This window comes from Protopterus annectens, chromosome 11.part0, assembly GCF_019279795.1.
Source record: "Protopterus annectens isolate FY-2018-M chromosome 11.part0, PAN1.0, whole genome shotgun sequence".
In the NCBI taxonomy this organism is placed as follows: Eukaryota; Metazoa; Chordata; order Ceratodontiformes; family Protopteridae; genus Protopterus; species Protopterus annectens.
The window spans coordinates 1,381,642,560-1,381,663,522 of record NC_056745.1 but is presented as its reverse complement, the minus strand read 5'-3'; the positions used below and the strand labels follow the sequence as shown (position 1 = coordinate 1,381,663,522).

Genomic DNA, 20,963 nt, shown 5'->3' with positions numbered 1-20,963 from the left:
TTAAACTTCCCCCAAAAAAAAAAATAAAAAAAATTAAAAAAAAAAACCAAAAAAAGCCAAAAGCAATTTTAACTGTGCCCAATAATAAGTGTGCTATTTGACATTCAGGATGTGAAATGCAACCTTAAGTGAACAGAAGGAACAATCCAGTCTACTCTACATTTTAAAATCAGAATCATATGAAGCAAAAAAAAAAAGCCTGCAGAAAATTATTATTCAACCAATAAATGATCTGTTCAGACATGTGCAATTGCAATAAACGACTGCTGCAACACAACCTAGTTCAAAAGCAGTGTGCTGAAGAAGTTGTGGTGTGGTTCTGTACAATGGTACTTGTGGGACTGCAATGACTGGTAGCCCACTGATGCGTACTCTCTCAAAACTTCTATTTTAGAATGCAGAGTTTTGCATGAAGACAAGACTCTGGCCTTTAAGGCACTCCCGCATTCCTCCCTCACACATACCAGCACATAAGTCTGGTATCACCATCTGTCCTGCAAAGGACCTTCAGAACAGAGTATATTCAGCAGTTGAGACTTCTCTGACCTTGTATAACTTACTGTAGCAAAGTGGAGGACAAATTATAAAATTTAACCAAATGAACTTTTATAAACTTCTGAAGACTAGCAAAATATATCCTACATTAGTTAAAATGAGTACTAGTTTTACATTAATTTCTGTACACATTAGTATTCAAAGTTGGCATGGTGTCCCAAGTGACTATCAACAAATTATATTAAAAATTGTTTTAGTAGCCATGTTACTACTCACGGGGACAAAGAGGACACATCCCAGCAGAGTTCCTGTGAGAGCAGATTTCACCACTTCTTCATAGCACTTCTTTCCTTCTTTCACACCCTTTATCAACGCTGTGATGTAGAAAGTCAGCTCTATGATGGAACCGAATGTGGCATTCACCACTGCACCCACAGCAAAGTTGCTTTGTGCTGAAATACTAACAAAATACATAAATGGTAAGGTAATCAGAGTTGTTTATAAAGTAACCATTAAGACAAGGACTTACTGAATGTAGAAAGACAGAATTATGGCCCCCAAAATTAGAATACATGCTACATACAAATACTGGTGTCTAGAACAAGTGCTTAGTCTTGCTGGTTTGATCCCTCTTGCATTAGAAGTGCATCTTACCACAGCAATTTTTTCTTTTCAGCAATCTTGCAGTGCAACTGTTCTACCTCAAAACAATGTGAAATTAAAGACATTTTTAAAAAAATACTCAAAGCAAGCATTCTAGAGGCACAATGAAATTCTTCATAATTCTTCCTTTACATTTTAACTTGGATTTAAGTTGCTGCCCAGTGTTTGAACAAAATGTTATTCCACTGTAAGCACAGCCAATAAAAAATATGGTGATTCAGCTGGAAACTGAAATGGGAACAAAGTAAAGCAGAAAGTACAGTTGTGTACACCTACCATAAATGTAGATGTGAGTGTCTTCACTGTTGCAGTCATAACTGTAGGGTGCTCCTGCCGGCAGGCAGCCCGAGGTCGGCCAGAATCCCAAAGTCTGGGTCCGGCGTCGGCTGTACAAGCTAGTACCCTGACGTCAGTACGCTTTGGTACATAGCCCTCAGCCGACGCCATCTTCTCCAGCCTTTCTTGCCCTAGATGTCAGAAGTCCCCAATAAAACAAAAATGAATCCAACAAGGAAACACAAATACACCACAAAAAAGGAAAAGGTAGAAAAAAGAGGGGATAGGAGGGGTCTCGATTGCAACAGTGAAGACACTCGAACATCTACATTTATGGTAGGTGTACACAACTGTACTATGTTCTTCGTGTTTCACTGTTGCAGTCATAACTGTAGGGTGGAACTCAAGCAGTGTAAAGGGGAGGAGGCTTTAGATAGAAGGGGAGGCAAGAATACCCTGCAAAACAGCAGAGGCAAAGCCTGCCCTGGTCTTAGAAAACAGAGGGAGAGTGTAGTGCTTGGAAAATGTATGCACAGAACTCCAAGTGGCAGCTTCCAAGATATCCTTGGTAGGGACTCCTCTGAGGAAAGCTGTAGAAGTGGCAGCTGCTCTAGTAGAATGACTTCTAATGGTACCTGGAAACTGTTTCCCATGATGAGTGTAACAAAATCTGATTCCATAAGCAATCCATTTGGAAATAGTTTGTTTAGAAATAGGCTTTCCAAGAGAACTGGAGGCAAAAGAAACAAACAATTGATTAGACTGTCTGAACTCTTTAGTCTTGTCCAGGTAAAATCGTAATTGTCTGTGCACATCTAATGAATGCAAAATCCTTTCCCCTTTATTTTGAGGATTTGGAAATAAAGTAGGAAGGTGAATTGTCTGATTTAAAGCCACTTTCGAAATCACCTTAGGCATGAAAGTAGGATTGGTCCTCAAGGATACTCTGTCCTGATGGAAAATAAGGTATGGTTCCACAGCTATGAGAGCTTGCAACTCTTGAGACCCTTCTGGCAGAGGTCAATGCTAATAAAAGGACAGTCTTCCAAGATAAAAACTTAATATCTGAAGATGCAGCAGGCTCAAAAGGAGGCAAAGTACGTTTTTCTAAAACATAATTAAGATCCCAGGCAGGGACAGGAGGGGTCCTGGGAGGCTGCAAATTTTTAGCCCCTCTCAAGAATTGCTTCACCAAAGGATGAGAAAAAACAGGAGGATCAGAACTGAAATGAGCAGAAATAGCAGAAGCATGAATCTTAATGGAAGAAAAGGAAAGTCCTTTAGATAAAAGTTCAAAGGTAAAGCAAAATAGAAGAGAGATCAGGAACCAGAGGATCCGAGCCTCGGTCCTGCATCCAAATACAAAACCTCTTCCATTTAGAGGCATAGGATTTCCTAGTGCTAGGCCGTCTAGCTTCCAGAAGAACATCCAAAACTGGTTTGGGAAGACTAGAGGAAATCAAATTCCTTTGAAGAGCCAAGCTGCCAGGCAAAGGGTCTTGAGATTGGAATGTAGTAACTGACCCTGATGCTGGGACAGAAGTGAAGGGTTCAGAGGGAGAATCCAAGGAGGCCCCAAGAACAGGTGTTTTAAAGTTGGATACCAAAACTGTAGAGGCCAATTTGGAGCAATCAAGATGAGGAACTTGGGCTTGTCCTGTTTTATCTTCAGTAATACCCGAGGTAGTAGAGGAAGAGGAGGGAAGGCATATCCTGAAAGGCTTCTCCAGCTGAAGGACAGGGCATCCACTCTCCAAGCTGTTTTGTGGAAGGACCTGGTGCAAAAGCGAGGCAGCTGATGATTGAGATGGGATGCAAACAGATCTATCTGGGGACATCCCCAAACTGCAGTAATCCTGTTGAATAAGTTGGTGTCTAGCATCCATTCGTGAGGATCTGAAATGTTTCTTCTCAGGCTGTCTGCTAAGAGATTCTGTTCCCCTGGAATGAATTGAGCCTGGAGATGTAGATTCAAATTTAGAGCTGTGTCCCATAAAGCCATAGCTAGTCTGCAAAGGGGTACGAATGAGAACCCCCCTGCTTGTTGATGTACCACATGACCGTGGTGTTGTCTGTGCGAATTAGCAGAGGCCCTGGTTGCAAAAGGTTCTTGAAGGCTAGAAGGGCATTTTGAACTGCCAACATTTCCTTCAGATTGATGGGCCAGTGAAGATGGTCCTTTGTCCAGGTTCCCTGCTGGCAATTGTCTAGAAAGTGTGCCCCCCAAGCATAATCCGAGGCATCCGTGGTTAGGATTTGAGTAGGGTGAGGTAGACGAAAAGGCTTTCCTTCGTTTAAAGTGCATACCCTGGACCACCAGAGGAACTCCCTCTGAAGGCAGGGGATCAGAGGAATCAGAATATCCAGATCGTGGTAATGCTGTGACCATACACTTTTCAGATACCATTGAAGCTTTCTCATATGAAGCCTTGCGTTTGGAATCAACAGAATGCAGGAAGCCATGTAGCCCAGAGCCTGCAGGAATTTCCTTGCAGTGAGCTGAGATAGAGTTGCCAAGGTGCTGAAAGTAGAAGCCAGCTGAGTTTGTTTTTCTGGAGTGAGGAAGGCCCTTTGTAAGGTTGTATTTAAGAGGGCTCCCAAGAATACCATTTGTTGAGAAGGGATCAAATGTGACTTTTTTGTGTTCACTGAGAATCCCAGTAGGAGGAGAAGATGTTGAACAAAGTCCAGATATTGAAGTAGAAGATCTTTGCTGTCTGCCTGAATAAGGCAGTCGTCCAAATAGGGGTAAATCTGGATCCCCTGAAGTCTGCAGTAAGCCACTACTGGTGCCAGGCACTTGGTAAAGACTCTGGGCGCAGTAGATAAACCAAAGGGCAGTACAGAGAATTGAAAGTGCCTCGAACCTGCCTTGAACCTGAGGAATTTCCTGCGTTCCTGCCTGATGGGAATGTGTAAGTAGGCTTCCTTTAAGTCCAATGTCACCATCCAGGCGTCCTGAGAGAGCATTGGAATTAGTTGCTGCAGAGTAAGCATCTTGAATTTTGGAATTTCCAAAAAGGTGAACACAGAAAGGTCCAGAATAGGTCTCCATGAGTTTTGTTTTCTTGGAACCAGAAACAGTCTTGAATAAAAACCTTTTCCCATCTCCAAGAGTGGAACAGGCTCTATGGCTCTCATGGCCAGAAGAGCATCCACTTGATTTAAGGCCTCTGACCATTGATGTTTTGGCAGATCTGGCCAACCGTGAGCCCTTGGCAAAGTGTGAAAGTGGAATTTGTAACCCTTTAAAATCACGTCCAATACCCATCTGTCCTGGGTAATACGAGTCCAATTTCTGTAAAAAAAGAGACAGTTTTCCTCCGAGAGGGGCATCCAGGTGAAGGGATCCCGTAGCCCAACCGAGAGAGTCATTGAGTTTGCTTTCTTTGAGATTGGGATCTGTCTTCTCCCCTTCTAGGTGAAGAAGCAGTCCATTGTCTAGATCTGTAAGAGGCCTGACCTTGACCACGACCTCTGGAGCATCTATATCTTCCCCTTTGAGGCCTGTCAGACGTGGGAAAGGACCAATTTTTAGAGGGCCAATTCCTGGAAAATCTAGGAGGCTGAACTTGCAAGAAATCTTTTACAGTCTGCATAGACTTTGCCTTTTCTTCCATCTTTTTAATAACTTCCTCAGCCTTGGATCCAAAAAGAACATCATGTTGAACAGGGGCATCTAATAACTTCGCCTTAACCTGTTCAGGTAAACTTTTGTTCACGAAGCCAGACATGCCTCCTGATAACAGTACCAGAGGCAGCAGCCCTGCAAGAAGCATCCAAAGCATCAAAACCACAATGTAAACTATGTTTGTTCACTTGTTCAGTAGCATGCAAGACATCCTGAAGTTCCTTATCCTCTGCACATGCAGGAAGGGAAGCAAGCTTTTGCTTTAAAACAGACAAAAGAAATTGCTGATACTTAAACATATGAAACTGGCAATTTAAAGCCCTTACAGACAGGGTAGCAGAAGTATATACCTTTTTTCCCCACCTGTCTAAAGCACGAGAATCCTTCTCAGAGGGAATAGGATTTTTAGAAGTAGCAACCTTAGCAGCCTTAGAGCCCTGAGAAATAGTTTCAGGATCCGCAGAAGGGTTTTTAAATAATAATAAATGAGATTCAGGGACCCTATAAAATCTATCAGGCTTAGAAGGAGCAGGAGGCATGGAATCAGGATTCAAATTAGCCTCAGAAAAAGCATCTACAATGTCCAAAACAGGAGGGATAGCTAAAGGCCTATGCTGAGGAAGAAGAAGAAATTCCCTAAGCCTCTTCTTGGAAGCAGAATACTCCTGTCCTTCCCAATGAAAATGTTCCCTCATCTCATGCAAGGTTTCCCCAAAAGAGAAATCCTCAGGCGGAGAGGCCGAGGGTAGAGAGTCCTCAGCATCCGAATCCTCATAAGGAGGAAAGGAATAGTCCTGATCTGAGGAAGAAACAGAAGATACAGAAGCCTGGTCAGAGGAATCCAGAGTAACATCCTGTCGAGGCCTTTTCTCAGGAGGGGGGTGAGAACCCCTAATCATTGTAAGCAAATCTTCAGCCATCTTTAATAATTACTTCTGTGTCCTGGGAGTAGATTCAGAAGCAGCTTGAGCAGGAACTTTAGACTTAACAGGAGTCTTTGTCTTTGCCTTTGAAATAGTGATGTGAGTAGGCCTGAAAACCCCCTCAGAAGCTGGTACCTGCACAGCGGTTCCGGACCCATCTGAAGGAGCGACGTCCGAAGGTCCTGCAGCAGTTAAAATAGTGGGCCTTGATGGCTCCCCATGGAAGTCCGTATCGGCCATCGGTTCAGAAGTGGCGGACGACAGGGGCTGCAAAAGCGCCTCACTGACGACAGCCGAACCGGACGCTGGCTCCAGCTGCAACGAGTCCTGTTTGGACCTCGGAGGCCTGTCTTTGTCTTTGCGCTTCTTTTGAATTCCGGTAGTGTCCGACGACATTCTATAATTGAAGCGTCTGCCAAAATAATTTAAAGCCCAATCGTACCTGCGCTTAATAGTACGAGAGTTGAACCTGGCACAGAACCGACAAGAAACGTCGTGGTTAGGGCCTAAGCAAGGTAGACAGTAAGAGTGGAAATCTTTATGAGGTATTTGTTTCCCACACGTTATACAATTGTTAACTTTTTCTGACATCTGAGGAACAAGAAAAAGATTCCCCAATGGGGTACTTAGCTTTGAGAAGAGAAGTAAGAACTTCGGACCGACAACAACAAAATACGCTGTTCGAAAATCGCCAACCAACGACGTGCAAGCTGCTTTCCACCGCACGGCAAGAAAGACTGGAGAAGATGGCGTCGGCTGAGGGCTATGTACCAAAGCGTACTGATGTCAGGGTACTAGCTTGTACAGCCGACGCCGGACCCAGACTTTGGGATTCTGGCCGACCTCGGGCTGCCTGCCGGCAGGAGCACCCTACAGTTATGACTGCAACAGTGAAACACGAAGAACATGTCTGAAGTCATTTATTGCGATGTCACATGACAAGTTTTTCCTTCATCAGTTGGTCTACTTAGCAGTCCCACCTTAATAAATCCTAGGTCAGGTACTACTTATCCAGCAACTGGAATTCAGAATTTTCCCACTCCGGAATTGAGAAACTCACCAAACTAGGCATCAACCCCTATATCACTAGGTGGGTTGCAAACTGGCTCACAGATAGAACCCACAGTGTAAAAGTAGCAGACTCCAAGTCAGACTGCCAAACCAGTCACGAGTGGAGTCCCACAGGGATTGGTCCTGGGTCCTCTCCTGTTTGTAATCTACTTCTCAGAAGTCCAGGCCAACACTGAGGGACTCTGGTTGACCAAATTTGCAGACTGCAAGCTGGGAGCCATTATTAACTCTGCAAATAATGTAGACATCCTACAAAAGGAACTCACTGAAACCAATGACTGGTGTAGAAACAATGGCCTTAAGCTTAATGCCAAAAAATTAATCATCCCCTTTGGGAAAAAAAAAATCAGTTTCCACCAATTACCACATCGATAGGAGCCCACTGAACGTTGAAGGCATTAGAGATCTGGGGACACAGGTTGACAGCAACCTCTCCTTCGAACACCACATTGCCACTGTGGTCAGAAAGTCCTATGTGGCGCATCTCATTACCAAGGGTTTTGCATCCATGAAGAAAGATAATCTCTCTCTACTCTTCAGGCCAATCAGAATATAATGCCCCCTTTGCCATGTACCTCACTAGACACATGCAACAGCTGGAAAGGCCACAAAAGTACCTCACAAAGAGGATCCTAGGCCTTAAACACGTCCTACATGGACAAACAAAAAACTCCAAACTATTCTCGGTCTCATATCTACTAAGAAGCAATCTCTGCATGGCTTGCAAAGCCACGTCTGACTCAGCTCGGTTGGAAATGCTACATCTACAGAAATCCAAATCCTCCACACCACACAATCCAGAGACCTCAACCTCATTAGCACAAACAGAACAGGGTGGGACAGGTTCATAACCCAGAGACTGCACATGCTCTGGAATAGTCTTCCCACACATGTCAAGCAGAGCACCTCAATGGTCCTCTTCAAAAGAGATATTGATGAGTGGATGCGAAATGGAAAGCTCACCCCAGGGATCACTGCAGTTGCTCTACTTGAGAGGCACTGGGAACAAATGTCGGGCAGCATGATGCCAGGGTACTTCTATGGGCTAGGCTTATAAAGGCTCCAGGGCCATTAGCCTAGTACACACCTATGAACCTATACAACTCCTTATGTGCGGAAGTCTATGTACTCAACTGATTACCACTACGTGATAATGCCAGATATAGTGCATCTTCAAATTCCACCAATTTACCCTCTAATAAGCAAATGACCACAAATCAAAAAGCATCCAATTCTACATAAGGCAAGTGGTACAAAATGCATGCCTGTCAAAACTGCAGAGATCCAACAGCTGCTGTAAACAAAAACAACCATTAACTGCAGGGAGATGCTGGGTATATAGCAGATCGCTTAAGTAAATATTCTTACTATAAGTATGATACCCTTTCGATGGGTGAGGATGCCAAGCAGTAACACAAAGTTGGACAGGAGATGGATAAGATGACTCCTGAAAGGTCATAGGCTGGGGATGAATCTTCAGCAATGCCACTAAAGGATAAATGTATGCCAAAGCAGTACAGACAGCAAGGGAAAAGGAGCCCTGAAAAAACTTGGGAGTAGCTTAACTCCCATCAGAGATGCTGCTTAACAGGCACACAGCGGACAGTATGTCTAACGGAATACATGCATTTGAGTGAATGGCAGATGGCCGATCAGAAAATGTTTGACAGCAGTTCTGCCAAGTCGCATAATTGCCAACACAATGTAACAAACACAAACCCCCCCCCCCTTTTGACCCATGGTAGCACTTGTTTAGGTGGTAGAGCGGTTGGAATTGTCGAATTTGGTGTTCTGCTCGACATTCAGACTGTTTGGCAGTGGGAGATTTGACATTTCTGGTATATGTTATACTGGATCGAAGAAAGGCCATTCGCTCAAACGCATGTATTCCATGTCCAACACATTCTTAAAGTAATGGAGGCAAACACTCTTATGGTACAGTGAGTTTTCACCACAGCATCTGCCAGACAGCAAGCTGGCCGATGACAAGAAATGCAGTTAGTAAATCACTTGGAAATACTCCACTGGGCCACTTCAAAGATTTGCTTACAGTGAAGGACACAAATGGCTAGTCCAGATATGCACACTCCTTAGGCAGACCAGAGCCAGAAATGCACACTGTGTGAAGAGCCTACTTCCCCTTTGTGCAGCTGCAAAGAATACTAGGAAATACTGTTTCAGGGAAACATGTAAAACTACACCTTTGGGAGGAAGAGTGGATTAGCTCTGAAGGGTACCATGATTTTGTGACAAGGCCAGATATGGCTGACTACACAACAGCCTGCATCTCTGCCATGTTCAGAAATTATATCCACCAGGAAGTTGCCCAAGAAAAGTGCCGTCATCAACCTAGCAGGCTCAACTGACAGTTAAGCATGCTGATCAATGAGATTGAGGTCTCTCGAGGCAAACAATACTGTATAGTTTACAGCTTGAATGCCTTCAGATTTGCTCTTCATACAGCATGAACGATGTTCATTAAGCAGATTTAACAAAAAATCAGATCAGATTTCACATATATACATTCTTATGAAAGCAGTCTTTTGGGAACTCTCAAAGTCATGACGTTGGTATTTTCTGATGTCATACAGTCTTGTTTATTAAACTTTTCATACAGAAACATTCTCAAACAGGAAACTGTCTTTCGATACTCCCCGCACTTGTTGTCATGCAGTCTGTTAAGCTCCTTTGTCTTCTGTTTCAAGGTGAATTATGCAACAGTCTAGGAAGTCTGTTGATTTTAGCACCTGGATCCTTATCTGAATGCCTCTTTTAAGAGTTATCCTTATTGGCCTTTCTCAAGCTGCACCAGAACTGGAACATTCATGTTATATTACAGATGAATGCCTTTTATTTATTTGATTTTTAGCTGAGAACAGTTTAACCCCTTAATATATGTATAGAAATGCATCCATCTAATTGACTATTTTCCTACATATATTATAGCAACAGAAGTGTATATGCATCTAACTAGCAAACAGAAGTACATGCATTTTCTAAATATCTAAATAGATAGTTCCCTCTGTTTTGTTTTAAAACACTGATGTGCATTCTTTGGTATAATTTATGTGAAACATTCGGAAACAGCAGCAAGTTAACAGTTTTATATTGCCAACAGAATGATTATTTTTATTTTACATTTGTTGTCCGGGATAGTCCGACTGGATACATGTCCCATTTCCAGCAGAGGCCTGGGGAGAAAAGCTACACATACCAAAATAGACTGTACATACATCACTGAGTGATAACTCAGGCAGACAGGTTTAGAAAAATATAGACAGAATATAGGCAGATATCAACATACACAATGTGCAGACTTGCATCTGATTGGCAAAACAAGCACTACTACTAGAATTGGATGAACTATTTAACAACTTTTTTCTTCTGAAGACCATTCTGTAAAAACGCTTTACCAGTTATGAGCTGTATTTTGCAATTTCATTTAACATTTGTTAACTGGGAAAGTCAGACTTGGAACAAAGCCAATTTTCAGCAGAGGCCCAGGGAGAAATGCTCCAGACGCACATCTTTGTAATGTGGGAAAAAACTGGAGCACCTGGAGGAAACCCACATGAATGCAGGGAGGACATGCAGACTCCACACAGAAAGCACCCCAGCCAAAAATCGAACCAGAGAACCTCCTGCTGTGAGGAGGCAACGCTATTGCTGCGCCATCCAAATTGCTGAATATGACTATACAGTGATTTTACATTGACAATGCTTGTGAATTTTATTGCAAAGGCACTGTAGTCTTGTTTTTTAAAAAAAAATGTCAAGCATTGACTTATTATACATACAAATGAATTGATGAGCAATTTTTGTAAACAGTTTAAAATTTGAATGCAAAATTGTCCATTTACACAGAAAAACATGGTTTATACACTGAAGAATGCCGTTTACACATTAAACCATTTACTGTACAACATACACTTGCTTGTACAGAATGTTTTTACATTTGTACACAGATTAGCTGTAATGTACACAGTCCAATTTACAAACTTGGTATTAAACTGAAGCCTAAAACATTACTTTTGTACATGTTGATGGCACCCTAATTACTTTAGCATAGACCAATGTGTTTTTCCTTGTACCTTTATTTTAGTCCCTTCTGCAGTACTGTTTACACAGTGTAAAATTAGATATCTGTACAAGGGACTTGCATACCATGGCCAACTTACTGGCTGTACTCAGTATCACTGAGTTTTTTTTTTACTTTTAGCATTTACCTGCAAATAGATTAATGACATCTGTGCACAATTGTGACATTTTATTACAATTACCAAACAAGATTTCTGCAGATTCTTTTGTGCTTTTTGCTTAGTGCTGCACATGCACTATTTCCCCAACATTTCTTGTAACTACCATCCCAGCCTGGGAAGATCAGAGCTCACAAAACAAAATCTTAATTTTTTCACACTTTCTGCACATTCTAGACTCTGTAGACTGTAGTACATCCCTTAACTCTTTCAGCACTTTACCTTCATTTAATACACTTGCAACTTGATATTAGAATACAGTTGTAAAAAACTTAGAGAACTATAATAAATATTTGTAATTTGCATAACTGAATACATTTTAAACTTGGGTTTTATTTGTAATATTATGTACTCAGTACACATTTATATTACTAACATTGCTTTTGAATACTGTTTTTGCTGGAGTCTATTTTTGATGCTATTAGATAATTACAAAATATTGTAAGAAACAAAATAGATATTGGCTTAACTAACCTGCTTAAAACAGATATATTTACATTTGCTGTTGTCTGCCTTTTGCTCTTGTGCATTTTAAACAGATGCACTTTAGGCGAAAAGAAAATACATGAATGTCAGTCTTCTGACCTCATGTCTTAACTGCTTTTAACTACTCATTTGATTTCTATGTCCTAGAACTGTTGTTTGAAATTGTGATTTTGCATTACTGTTTAATTGATAAGTGTCTTGCTTTAACCAAATGAAAGTTACATGAGATCCTGCTGTGTAAGCTAACAGTTTTCTAAATGTACAGTAGAATGTCATACTTTATTAGTGTAGCTAACTGCCATTGTTTTAACTCTTTACTAACCAGATTCTTTGTCTTGTAATTTTGCATGGACTATGATATTTTTCAGTATTCTGTTCTGTTGACTTTAAAGCTCTTATGCCCTTCTGAAAAAAAATGCTTGCACATATTTAAACTTTCTGAACCCAGTCTTAGACATTTATTAAATCTCAGTTCATCATAACCTCATCTCTGTTCTTATCGGGTTTGTACTGTGCAGTGGTTTATACCACTTGTCTAACAAAATGTACAGAAGATTGTCAATAACGGACTTAACTGCTGTTGTAACACTGAAATTAACATTTCACATGTGGTGAGGACATAATGCAAGTGTATGACCCTTATCTGGTTTACCATTAACAATGGTTTGAACTGTACTTTTATGTGTGAATCACAGACTAGCCACAGATGGTGATATCCACCCCAACCCTGGCCCTTCCCCTCCACTCAATTGTAATTCCACCCTATCCTCCCCTCCACTTCTCAATCTAAACTCTAGACCCTTTAACTCTCTTCTGACCTGTCATCTAAAAATCAGAAGTGTAAACAATAAGATTCACAACCTACATGCCCTTTTAGCTACTTGTTCCCCAGACCTACTATGTCTCACAGAAACCTGGCTTAAACCAAGTACGAAAGACACACAGATAATCCCACCAGGGTATGATATACTAAGAGCAGACCGAATAACTCGTAAAGGTAGCGGTGTAGCCATACTCTACAAAAATACATTACAAATCTCCCTTGCCTCTCCACAACCCCTCCTAACAAACAATGCCGAAATTCTACTTTTAAAACTTCAACCAAACAAACAAAAGCAGAAATATAGCATGTATTTACATCCCCCCAGGCAACAATAATAACAAAACCTTAGAGGACATTCTCCACTGGTTAACTCAAACTCACCCCCAGGAATCCATAGTGTTAGGTGACTTCAACATCAATTGGAATTCCTTCTCATCTAGCTCCCCATATAGCAGCATAAATCTACATGGCTTTTCTCAGCTCATATCCACTCCTACCAGACTAGGTAAACCCCAAAACAAAGACAGCATCCTGGACTGGATCCTTACTAATAATGATCCTGACCAGTACTCAGCAGGTACTCACCCAGAGGACATGAGTGATCACTTGCTCACCTATGTTATCAAATTCAAGAAAATCACCCCCCTTCTTACAACCATAAAAAAAATCAGGAACAATAATAAATTCAACGCCTCCATTTTTCAAACTGAACTTAAAGCCCACAACTGGACAATACTCAAGTCTCTTCCTCTTGAAGAGGCAGTTATCTACTTCAGCACCACCTTCCTCAAGATTCTAGATTCCCATGCTCCAATACGGTCCATTAGAACTAAAACCAAAACCGCACCATGGCTCTCTAAGGAAACAAAATCCAAAATCCTATCTAGAAACAAGATGTGGGTCACATGGCGTACCTCTAAAGACCCACACTCCCACCAAACCTTCCGGCAACTTAGAAATGAAACTAAAATAATGATCTTAAATGATAAAAAAAACTTCTTCCTCCACCTCCAACACAAACACCTTAATAATCCACAAAAATTCTGGGCAGGCTTAAACAAGCTCCTGCACCCAGGCCAGGCAACCACCCCCACTCCAACAACTTGCAAACAGTGCCCTGTAAACATTGCTAACACATTCAATAGTTTCTTCACAGAAACTATACAATCCCTGGCCACACAATTCAAACAACCAGCCCACTCCACTACCCATGCCAGCAGAATACAACTACATCAGATCATCCATTTACCTTCGATCCAGTACCCATATCCTTTATAACATTTCTTAAACTAAAACCCACTAAGCTAGCAGCTGACCTTATCCCAGCTGAGTTTCTGCAAAAAGCAGCTGAGGCCATTTCCTATCCCGTCTCCATAATCATAAACCGTACCTTGTCAGAAGCCTTCATCCCCTCCATATGGAAAATGTCCCACATTATTCCTCTCCATAAAGGTGGTAGCTCACTAGAGCTAACCAACTACAGACCTATAGCTATACTCTCACCCCTGGCCAAAATTATCGAAAAGTGTGTCCACAAACAACTGATGGAGCACCTCACCAAAAATAAAATTCTAGCTAACTCCCAACATGGCTTCAGGCCAAATCACAGTACCACATCAGCCCTACTATCCTTTTCTAATACCATCAATAACTTCAGAAACAATAATAAACTATCATCTGCTCTTTTCTTAGACCTCTCCAAGGCCTTTGATATGGTGAACCACATTCAACTCCTCCATACATTAAAAAAACTATCACTCAGCAATTCCACGCTGAAATGGTTCCAATCCTACCTGTCCAATAGGCAACAGGCTGTTCTATGGCAGGACAAATTATCTACATGCCTACCTGTTACACTTGGAGTTCCCCAAGGATCTATTCTTGGCCCTCTTCTCTTCACCATCTTTGTTAATGACCTGCCCACAATCACCCCCCATGCCACATGCATTCAATATGCAGATGATTCGACTATCATCAGCACTGCTTCCAACCTGGCAGACCTCACTGCTTCAACCCAAGACACCTTCAACCTAATAGAAAAATGCGACAACTAGTTCTCAACCCCAACAAAACAAAACTACTTACTTTCTCACCCACTAACAAGACTCTTCCCCCCACCTTCTCTATTACATCCTCCAGTGGAATCACTATATCACCAGAAGCTCACACAAAGCTATTAGGTGTTACCATTGATAACTCCCTTACATTTGACACCCATTTCAATCTTACCATCAAAACAGTCAATAAAAAGCTTGTCTCTCTCTATAAAGTAAAACACTTTCTCACTCCTCACGCTAAAATTACAATTGCCAGCACACACCTACTATCAACTCTTTTCTATGCCTCCCCCCTCTTTACAAACCTAAACAAGACAACCCTTAACAAACTTGCTTCTTGTTACAATCACATAGCTAGATTTGCCACAAATTCCACCTTTAGAACGCACCACTGCACTAACTTGAAGCAACTAGGGTGGTTAGAGTTTTCCAGCCAACTCCATTTCAACCAACTCAAAATGGCTCACCAGATACTGTATCACCCAGAGAAAACACCAGCTCTGAAAACATCATTCACCCCTATATTAACCTGCAATCTTTACGCTCCTCCAATAAGATCTTAGCTCAAACTACCAAAGCCAATAATTCTGCTGGGGATTCTCTATTCTCAAACTTTGTAGGTAAAATGTGGAACTCCCTACCCACCATGCTCACCTCAGAACCCTCACTCCTACAATTCAAAAAAAAGCTTAAACCATCTCAATACTCTCTGGCAATGTCCCTGTTCCAAACCTGATTAACCACTATCATTTACCCTTCTCTTACCTCACTATCCTTAATCGCTTTTAACAAGGCGCTACTTTGTAACTGACCTATGTTTTTTTTTTATTTGCTGCTGCTGTTTTTTTTCCCAAGATGTGATGTATCTTTATATTGTATTTAGAACTCAACTATCTTCCTTTTTTTGCATTAACAATGTTCATATGTCTGTTATGTACTTGGAGCTTTTCTCCCCGGGCCTCCGCTGAAAATGGACATGTATCCAGTCGGACTCTCCCGGTTAACAAATGTAAAATAAATAAATAAAAATGATATTGCACACAGAAAGCAGTTTCATATTACTTACACAAACATTTACTGTCATACCACAGATTTTTTCTGTTGGAGATACCAGTGAAACATAACAGATTTACATAATTCCCAACTGTCAACTTGCCTTAAGGTTTTACATTTGCTAATATGCTGTTTATACAACTTCTGTAGTTTATCTAAAATTGACATACTAATAGTAATACTGTGTTTATTACCTTGTTTACTAGGCTGATTTACAGCATTCATGCTGCTATGTAACAAAAGTTTTCTTGCCAAAATCCACAGTTAACGTCTGCTGGCCAATTCTGATCACCGAAGATGGTTGGAAAACTTTTGTAGTTACATTAAAAGCTGGTGACACTAATCTGGCAGTTCCAGATTCAAAGCTGAAGTTTTCATCAACCTGGAGAATTTATGGTACCTGCTTGCTTCCTGCAAAGCAGTCCTACTCTGGATTCACACGTCTGAGGAACTGCACTGTTGCAAACTGTTGGAAACTGAAATGCTCCTATTCCGGACTCAATCACATACATAAATGTTAGTTACTGCGCTTTTACTGAAGTGGCCTTGTACAAGGCACAGGCACCACTCCTCTTGTGTTCGGATACAGGCAAGGCTCACCACTGAAATTTTATTTAAAATGAATGATTAACAGTTGTGTCATGCTGCATGCAGTGTAGAAATCAATGCAAAGCAGCTTTTTCATGCTGGCAGAAAAAAGTCCGACTAGCTGCTGATTTAGTGCCTTGTAAAAAACAGTCTGGTTCGTTAAACTTTGCAGACTATATATAGTCTTCTCAGCAGTATATTATCTTTCTTGCACATAACCAAACTTGTTTATACAACAGACATGTATAATACTGTACAGTTTACAGCTTTAATATCTTCAGATTTGCTCCTTGCACAGCATGAAAAATGTTCTCCATTAAGCAGATCTAACAAAAAAATCAGATCAGATTTCACATATATACATTCTTATGAAAGCAGTCTTTTTCTAACTCAGTCATTACTTTGGTATTTTCTGAGATCATAGTCTGTTTATTAAACTTCTAGGGAGTCCTTCCTGTTTGAGAATGTTTCTGTATGAAAACAATCTTTCGATACTCCCTGCACTTGATGTCATGCAGTCTAAGCAGCTCCTTTGGGTTCTGTTTCAAGGCGAATTATGTAACAGTCTAGGACGTCCGTTGAATCTTGCACCTGGATCCTTATCAGTTTCCTTTGAAGCTCGTTACACATGGCTGAATGCCTCTTAGGAGTTATCTCCATCAGCCAATTTCTCAAGCTGTACCAGAACTGGAACATTCATGTTACATTACAGATAAATGCCTTTTATTTGATTTTTAGCGGAGAACAGTTTAACCCTTTAATATATGTACGCTAGCAAACACATGCATGCATTTGACTATTTTCCTACATATATTATAGCAACAGAAGTGTACATGTATCTAACGAGCAAACAGAAGTACATGCATTTAAAAATCTCTAAATATATATCTAACAGAATAAAACTCAGATTATCCTGGTGTCTGATTCGCTGATGGACTAACCAAACTGCCCACCCCACTCACATTAAGAGCCTTTTCCACCAAGATGAATAGATCTGCTGAACAGCTTTGTCAGCCTAAATGATCCCAGAGACTTGCATCAGAAGTTTCAGTGCAAGTGGTGAATCTGCATCCACATCAGGCTCCCCCCCCCAAGGTGAAGCTAGTTGTCCCTAGCAGCTGTGGGGGTCAGCCTTGACTAAGCACAAGACTTAGTCTTTATTAAATGGTTTTAAATTGCAACATGGGTTCACATACAGTACACAGTTGTGTGCACTTACCATAAATGCAGATGTTAGAGTGTATTCACTGTTGCAGTCATTACATTTGGGTAATCTGCTGGCAGGTTGCCCTCAGTCGGCCTGATTAACAAAGTTTTGTGTCCTACATAGGTTGCTGTCCCCGCTTCCATGTCCTCAGGGGTATAAAACATGCAGCCGACGCCATTACATCAGTTTTTCTTGCCACAGATATCAGGTGCCCCCCAAATGGGGAGCAAATAAAATTAAAAACACAAAATATACCTCCAACCAAAAGCAAACACAACAAAAAGGCTTTTAAGCATAGTAAAAGAAAGTAGAGGTATAGTCAAAGAAAAACAGGGGGTTGGAGGGAGGGTAACCAGGACTGCAACAGTGAATACACTCCAACATCTACACTTATGGTAAGTGTACACAACAGTACTATGTTCTTCGTGTTTCACTGTTGCAGTCAATAACATTTGGGTAGATTCCTAAAGCTATGTTTGGGAGGAAGAATTCATACAGCATTAGGACCAGCTATAAGGCCCTGCAAGACAGCAGTGGCAAAGCCAGCTCTGGATTTAAAGAAAATTGGTAAATGATAATGCTTGGTGAAAGTATGTACAGAACTCCAGGTTTCAGCTTCTAGAATATACCTGGCAGGAACACCTCTGTGAAAGGCTGCAGAAGTAGATGCAGCCCTGGTGGAATGAGATCTGATCCCCTGGGTGATGGGCTTTCCATGGTGCTTATAGCAGAAATGAATGCAATGGCTTATCCATTTAGAAATGGTTTTGAAATAGCCTTCCCCTCTGCCCCAGCAGCAAATGCTACTAATAATTGTTCAGACTTTCTTTGAAATTTAGTTCTGTCCAAGTAGAATCTAAGTTGTCTGTGCACGTCCAAGGAATGCAGAATCCATTCCCCTTTGTTCTGTGGATTGGGAAAGAAGGTTGGCGAATGAATGGACTGATTAAGAGCCACACTGGAAACCACCTTGGGCATGAAGGATGGATTGGTCCTCAGATACTCTGTCCACATGAAAGACGAAATGCTCCACTGCCATAAGGGCCTGTAATTCAGATATCTTTCTAGCTGAAGTGATTGCTAAAAGGAAAGCTGTTTTCCACGAAAGAAATTTTAAGTCTGCAGTAGCAGCTGGCTCAAAAGGAGGTAGAGTGAGCTTCTCCAAAACAAAGTTAAGGTCCCAGGCAGGGTAGGAGCTATCCTGGGTGGTCTCAAGTTCTTTGCCCCTCTGAGATGCTGCTTGAGCAGAGGATGAGAAGAGAGGGGTGGGTTCTGTGTTATAGTGAGCTGAAACAGCTGAAGCGTGGATTTTAATAGAAGAAAAACACAGACCCTTGTGAAGCATCTCGGTTAAGTATTGCAAAATCTGAGATAAATTGGGCACTGCTGTGCTCATCCATAAAGATTGGTTCCAGGCACAGAATCTTTTCCATTTGCCTGCATTCGCTTTTCTAGTACTAGGTCTTCTCGCCTCCAAGATGACATCCATCACAGGTTTACTGAGGGATGCTAAGGGTGAATTTAAGTGATTAGCCAGGCTGCAATGCTCAATGTTGGAAGCTGACTGTGCAGAATTTGGTTCTCCTGCTGAGACGGCAAGGATGATGTCTGAGGCAGGTGCCATGGAGACATTTGAGACACTATGCAGGAGTGGGTACCAGTGTTGGCGTGGCCAGTCTGGAGCAATCAAAACCATTCTTGGTTTGTCCTGTTTGACTTTTAGCAGAACTTTGGAGAGCAGAGGCAGAGGGGGAAAGGCGTAGACTGATAGGTTTTTCCAGCTGAAGGACAGAGCATCCACTTTCCAGGCTTTTTTGTGGGGAGTCCTTGTGCAAAACTTGTCAAACTGGTAGTTCTGGGGGGAGGCAAATAGATCCATGTCTGGGCTCACCTCATTTGCTTGTCAACATGTTGAAAATCCGTGGTTCCAGTTTCCACTTGTGTGGGTCCATGAGATTTCTGCTTAGTCCCTCTGCCAGTGTATTCAATTTTCCTGGCAGGAATTGAGCTTGTAGGTGCACTTGTTAGCTCAAGGCTGTGTTCTACAATGCCATGGCTAGTCTGCAGAGAGGGTAGGAATGTGTACCCCCCTGCTTATGTACCACATAACCGTGGTGTGGTCCAACTTTACCATTAGTTGTCCTGTAAGAACGTAGTCCTTGAAGGCTGTCGGAGCATTCTGTACATCTAACATTTTTTGATTGATATATAGGTGCATTTGATTTGGGTTCCATTTGCCATGAATGCACTTCCCTGCCAGGTGAGCCCCCCATGTATAGTCTGATGCATCTGTAGTTAGGGTTTGGGTGGCAGAGGCTAGTGTGAATGGCAGTCCCTTGTTTTGGTGTCAGGCCTCCGCCCACCACAGAACTCCAGGCGTAGGCAAGATACGATAGGAATCATTGTTTCCATGCTGTGAATGTTGACTCCATAGACTTTTTAAGTACCACTGTAGTTTCCTCATATGCAGTCTTGCATATGGAATTAGAAGAATGCAGGAGGCCATGAACCCCAAGCCTTGCAGTATTTGTCTTCCAGATACTCAGGGTTTTTGTGGCCATTTGTTTGGAGTAAGTTACCAAATGATGAATTTGCTTCTCTGGTGTGAGGAAAGCCATCTGGGCAATTGTATTCAAGCTTGCACCCAGGAATGTAATCTGTTGAGAGGGTACCAGTTGGTTTACGCCAGACAAGTTAGAACCTTTTTTTTTTTTTTTTTTTTTTTTTTTTTTACAAACGCCAGATTTTGAAGTATGCCCTGGTTTTCTGCCTGAATTAGACAAACATCCAGGTATGGACATATCTGAATATTTCTTTGCCTGCAAAATGCAATTACTGGAACCAGGCACTGTGAATACCCTGGGCGCAGTAGACAAGCCAAAGTGCAGTGCAGAGAACTGATAATGCAGGTAGCCTGCTTTGAAGCGTATCTTCTGCAAGATTCCGATTGGGATGTGCAGGTATGCTTCTTTTAAATCTACAGTTGCCAACCAGGCATCTTTGCCTAGCATAGGAAGCAACTGAAGAGTCAGCATCTTAAATTTTGGAATGTCCAGAAAGGTGTATAGAGTAGACCGGTCCAGAATTGGACGCCATGATTCGTCTTTTCTGGGTACCAGGAAAAGCCTGGAATAGAAACCTTGCCCCCTTTCCTCTTCTGGTACTGGTTGAATAGCCCCCATGCTCAAGAGGGAAAGTACTTGTTTATGAGCCTCTGCCCACTGATTTCGGGGCAGGTCTGGCCACTCGTTTGGTGTTGGCAACGTGTGGAAATGAAATCTGTGTCCTGGGTTATGAGTTCCCAGTTTTTTGCATGAAGAGCAATCTTTCCCCCCAAAGGGGCGGCTAAAAGGTAAGTGCTTGGTAATTTTAAAGGAAAGTCATTGAGACTGTTCACCATAGGGGGGTGTGGTAAGTGCTTGGTAATTTTAAAG

The 20,963-nt window shown here is 41.8% G+C and overlaps 1 protein-coding gene across 1 annotated transcript in view; it reads right to left on the bottom strand.

The window, feature by feature from the left end:
* LOC122815078 (putative cation exchanger C521.04c) overlaps positions 1 to 20,963 on the bottom strand; it is a 1,300,764-nt gene that overhangs the window by 386,439 nt on the left and 893,362 nt on the right. The window contains exon 11 of the mRNA XM_044087322.1: positions 772 to 955. Coding sequence (XP_043943257.1) covers positions 772 to 955 — 184 coding nt within the window. The remainder of the gene's footprint in view (positions 1 to 771; positions 956 to 20,963) is intronic.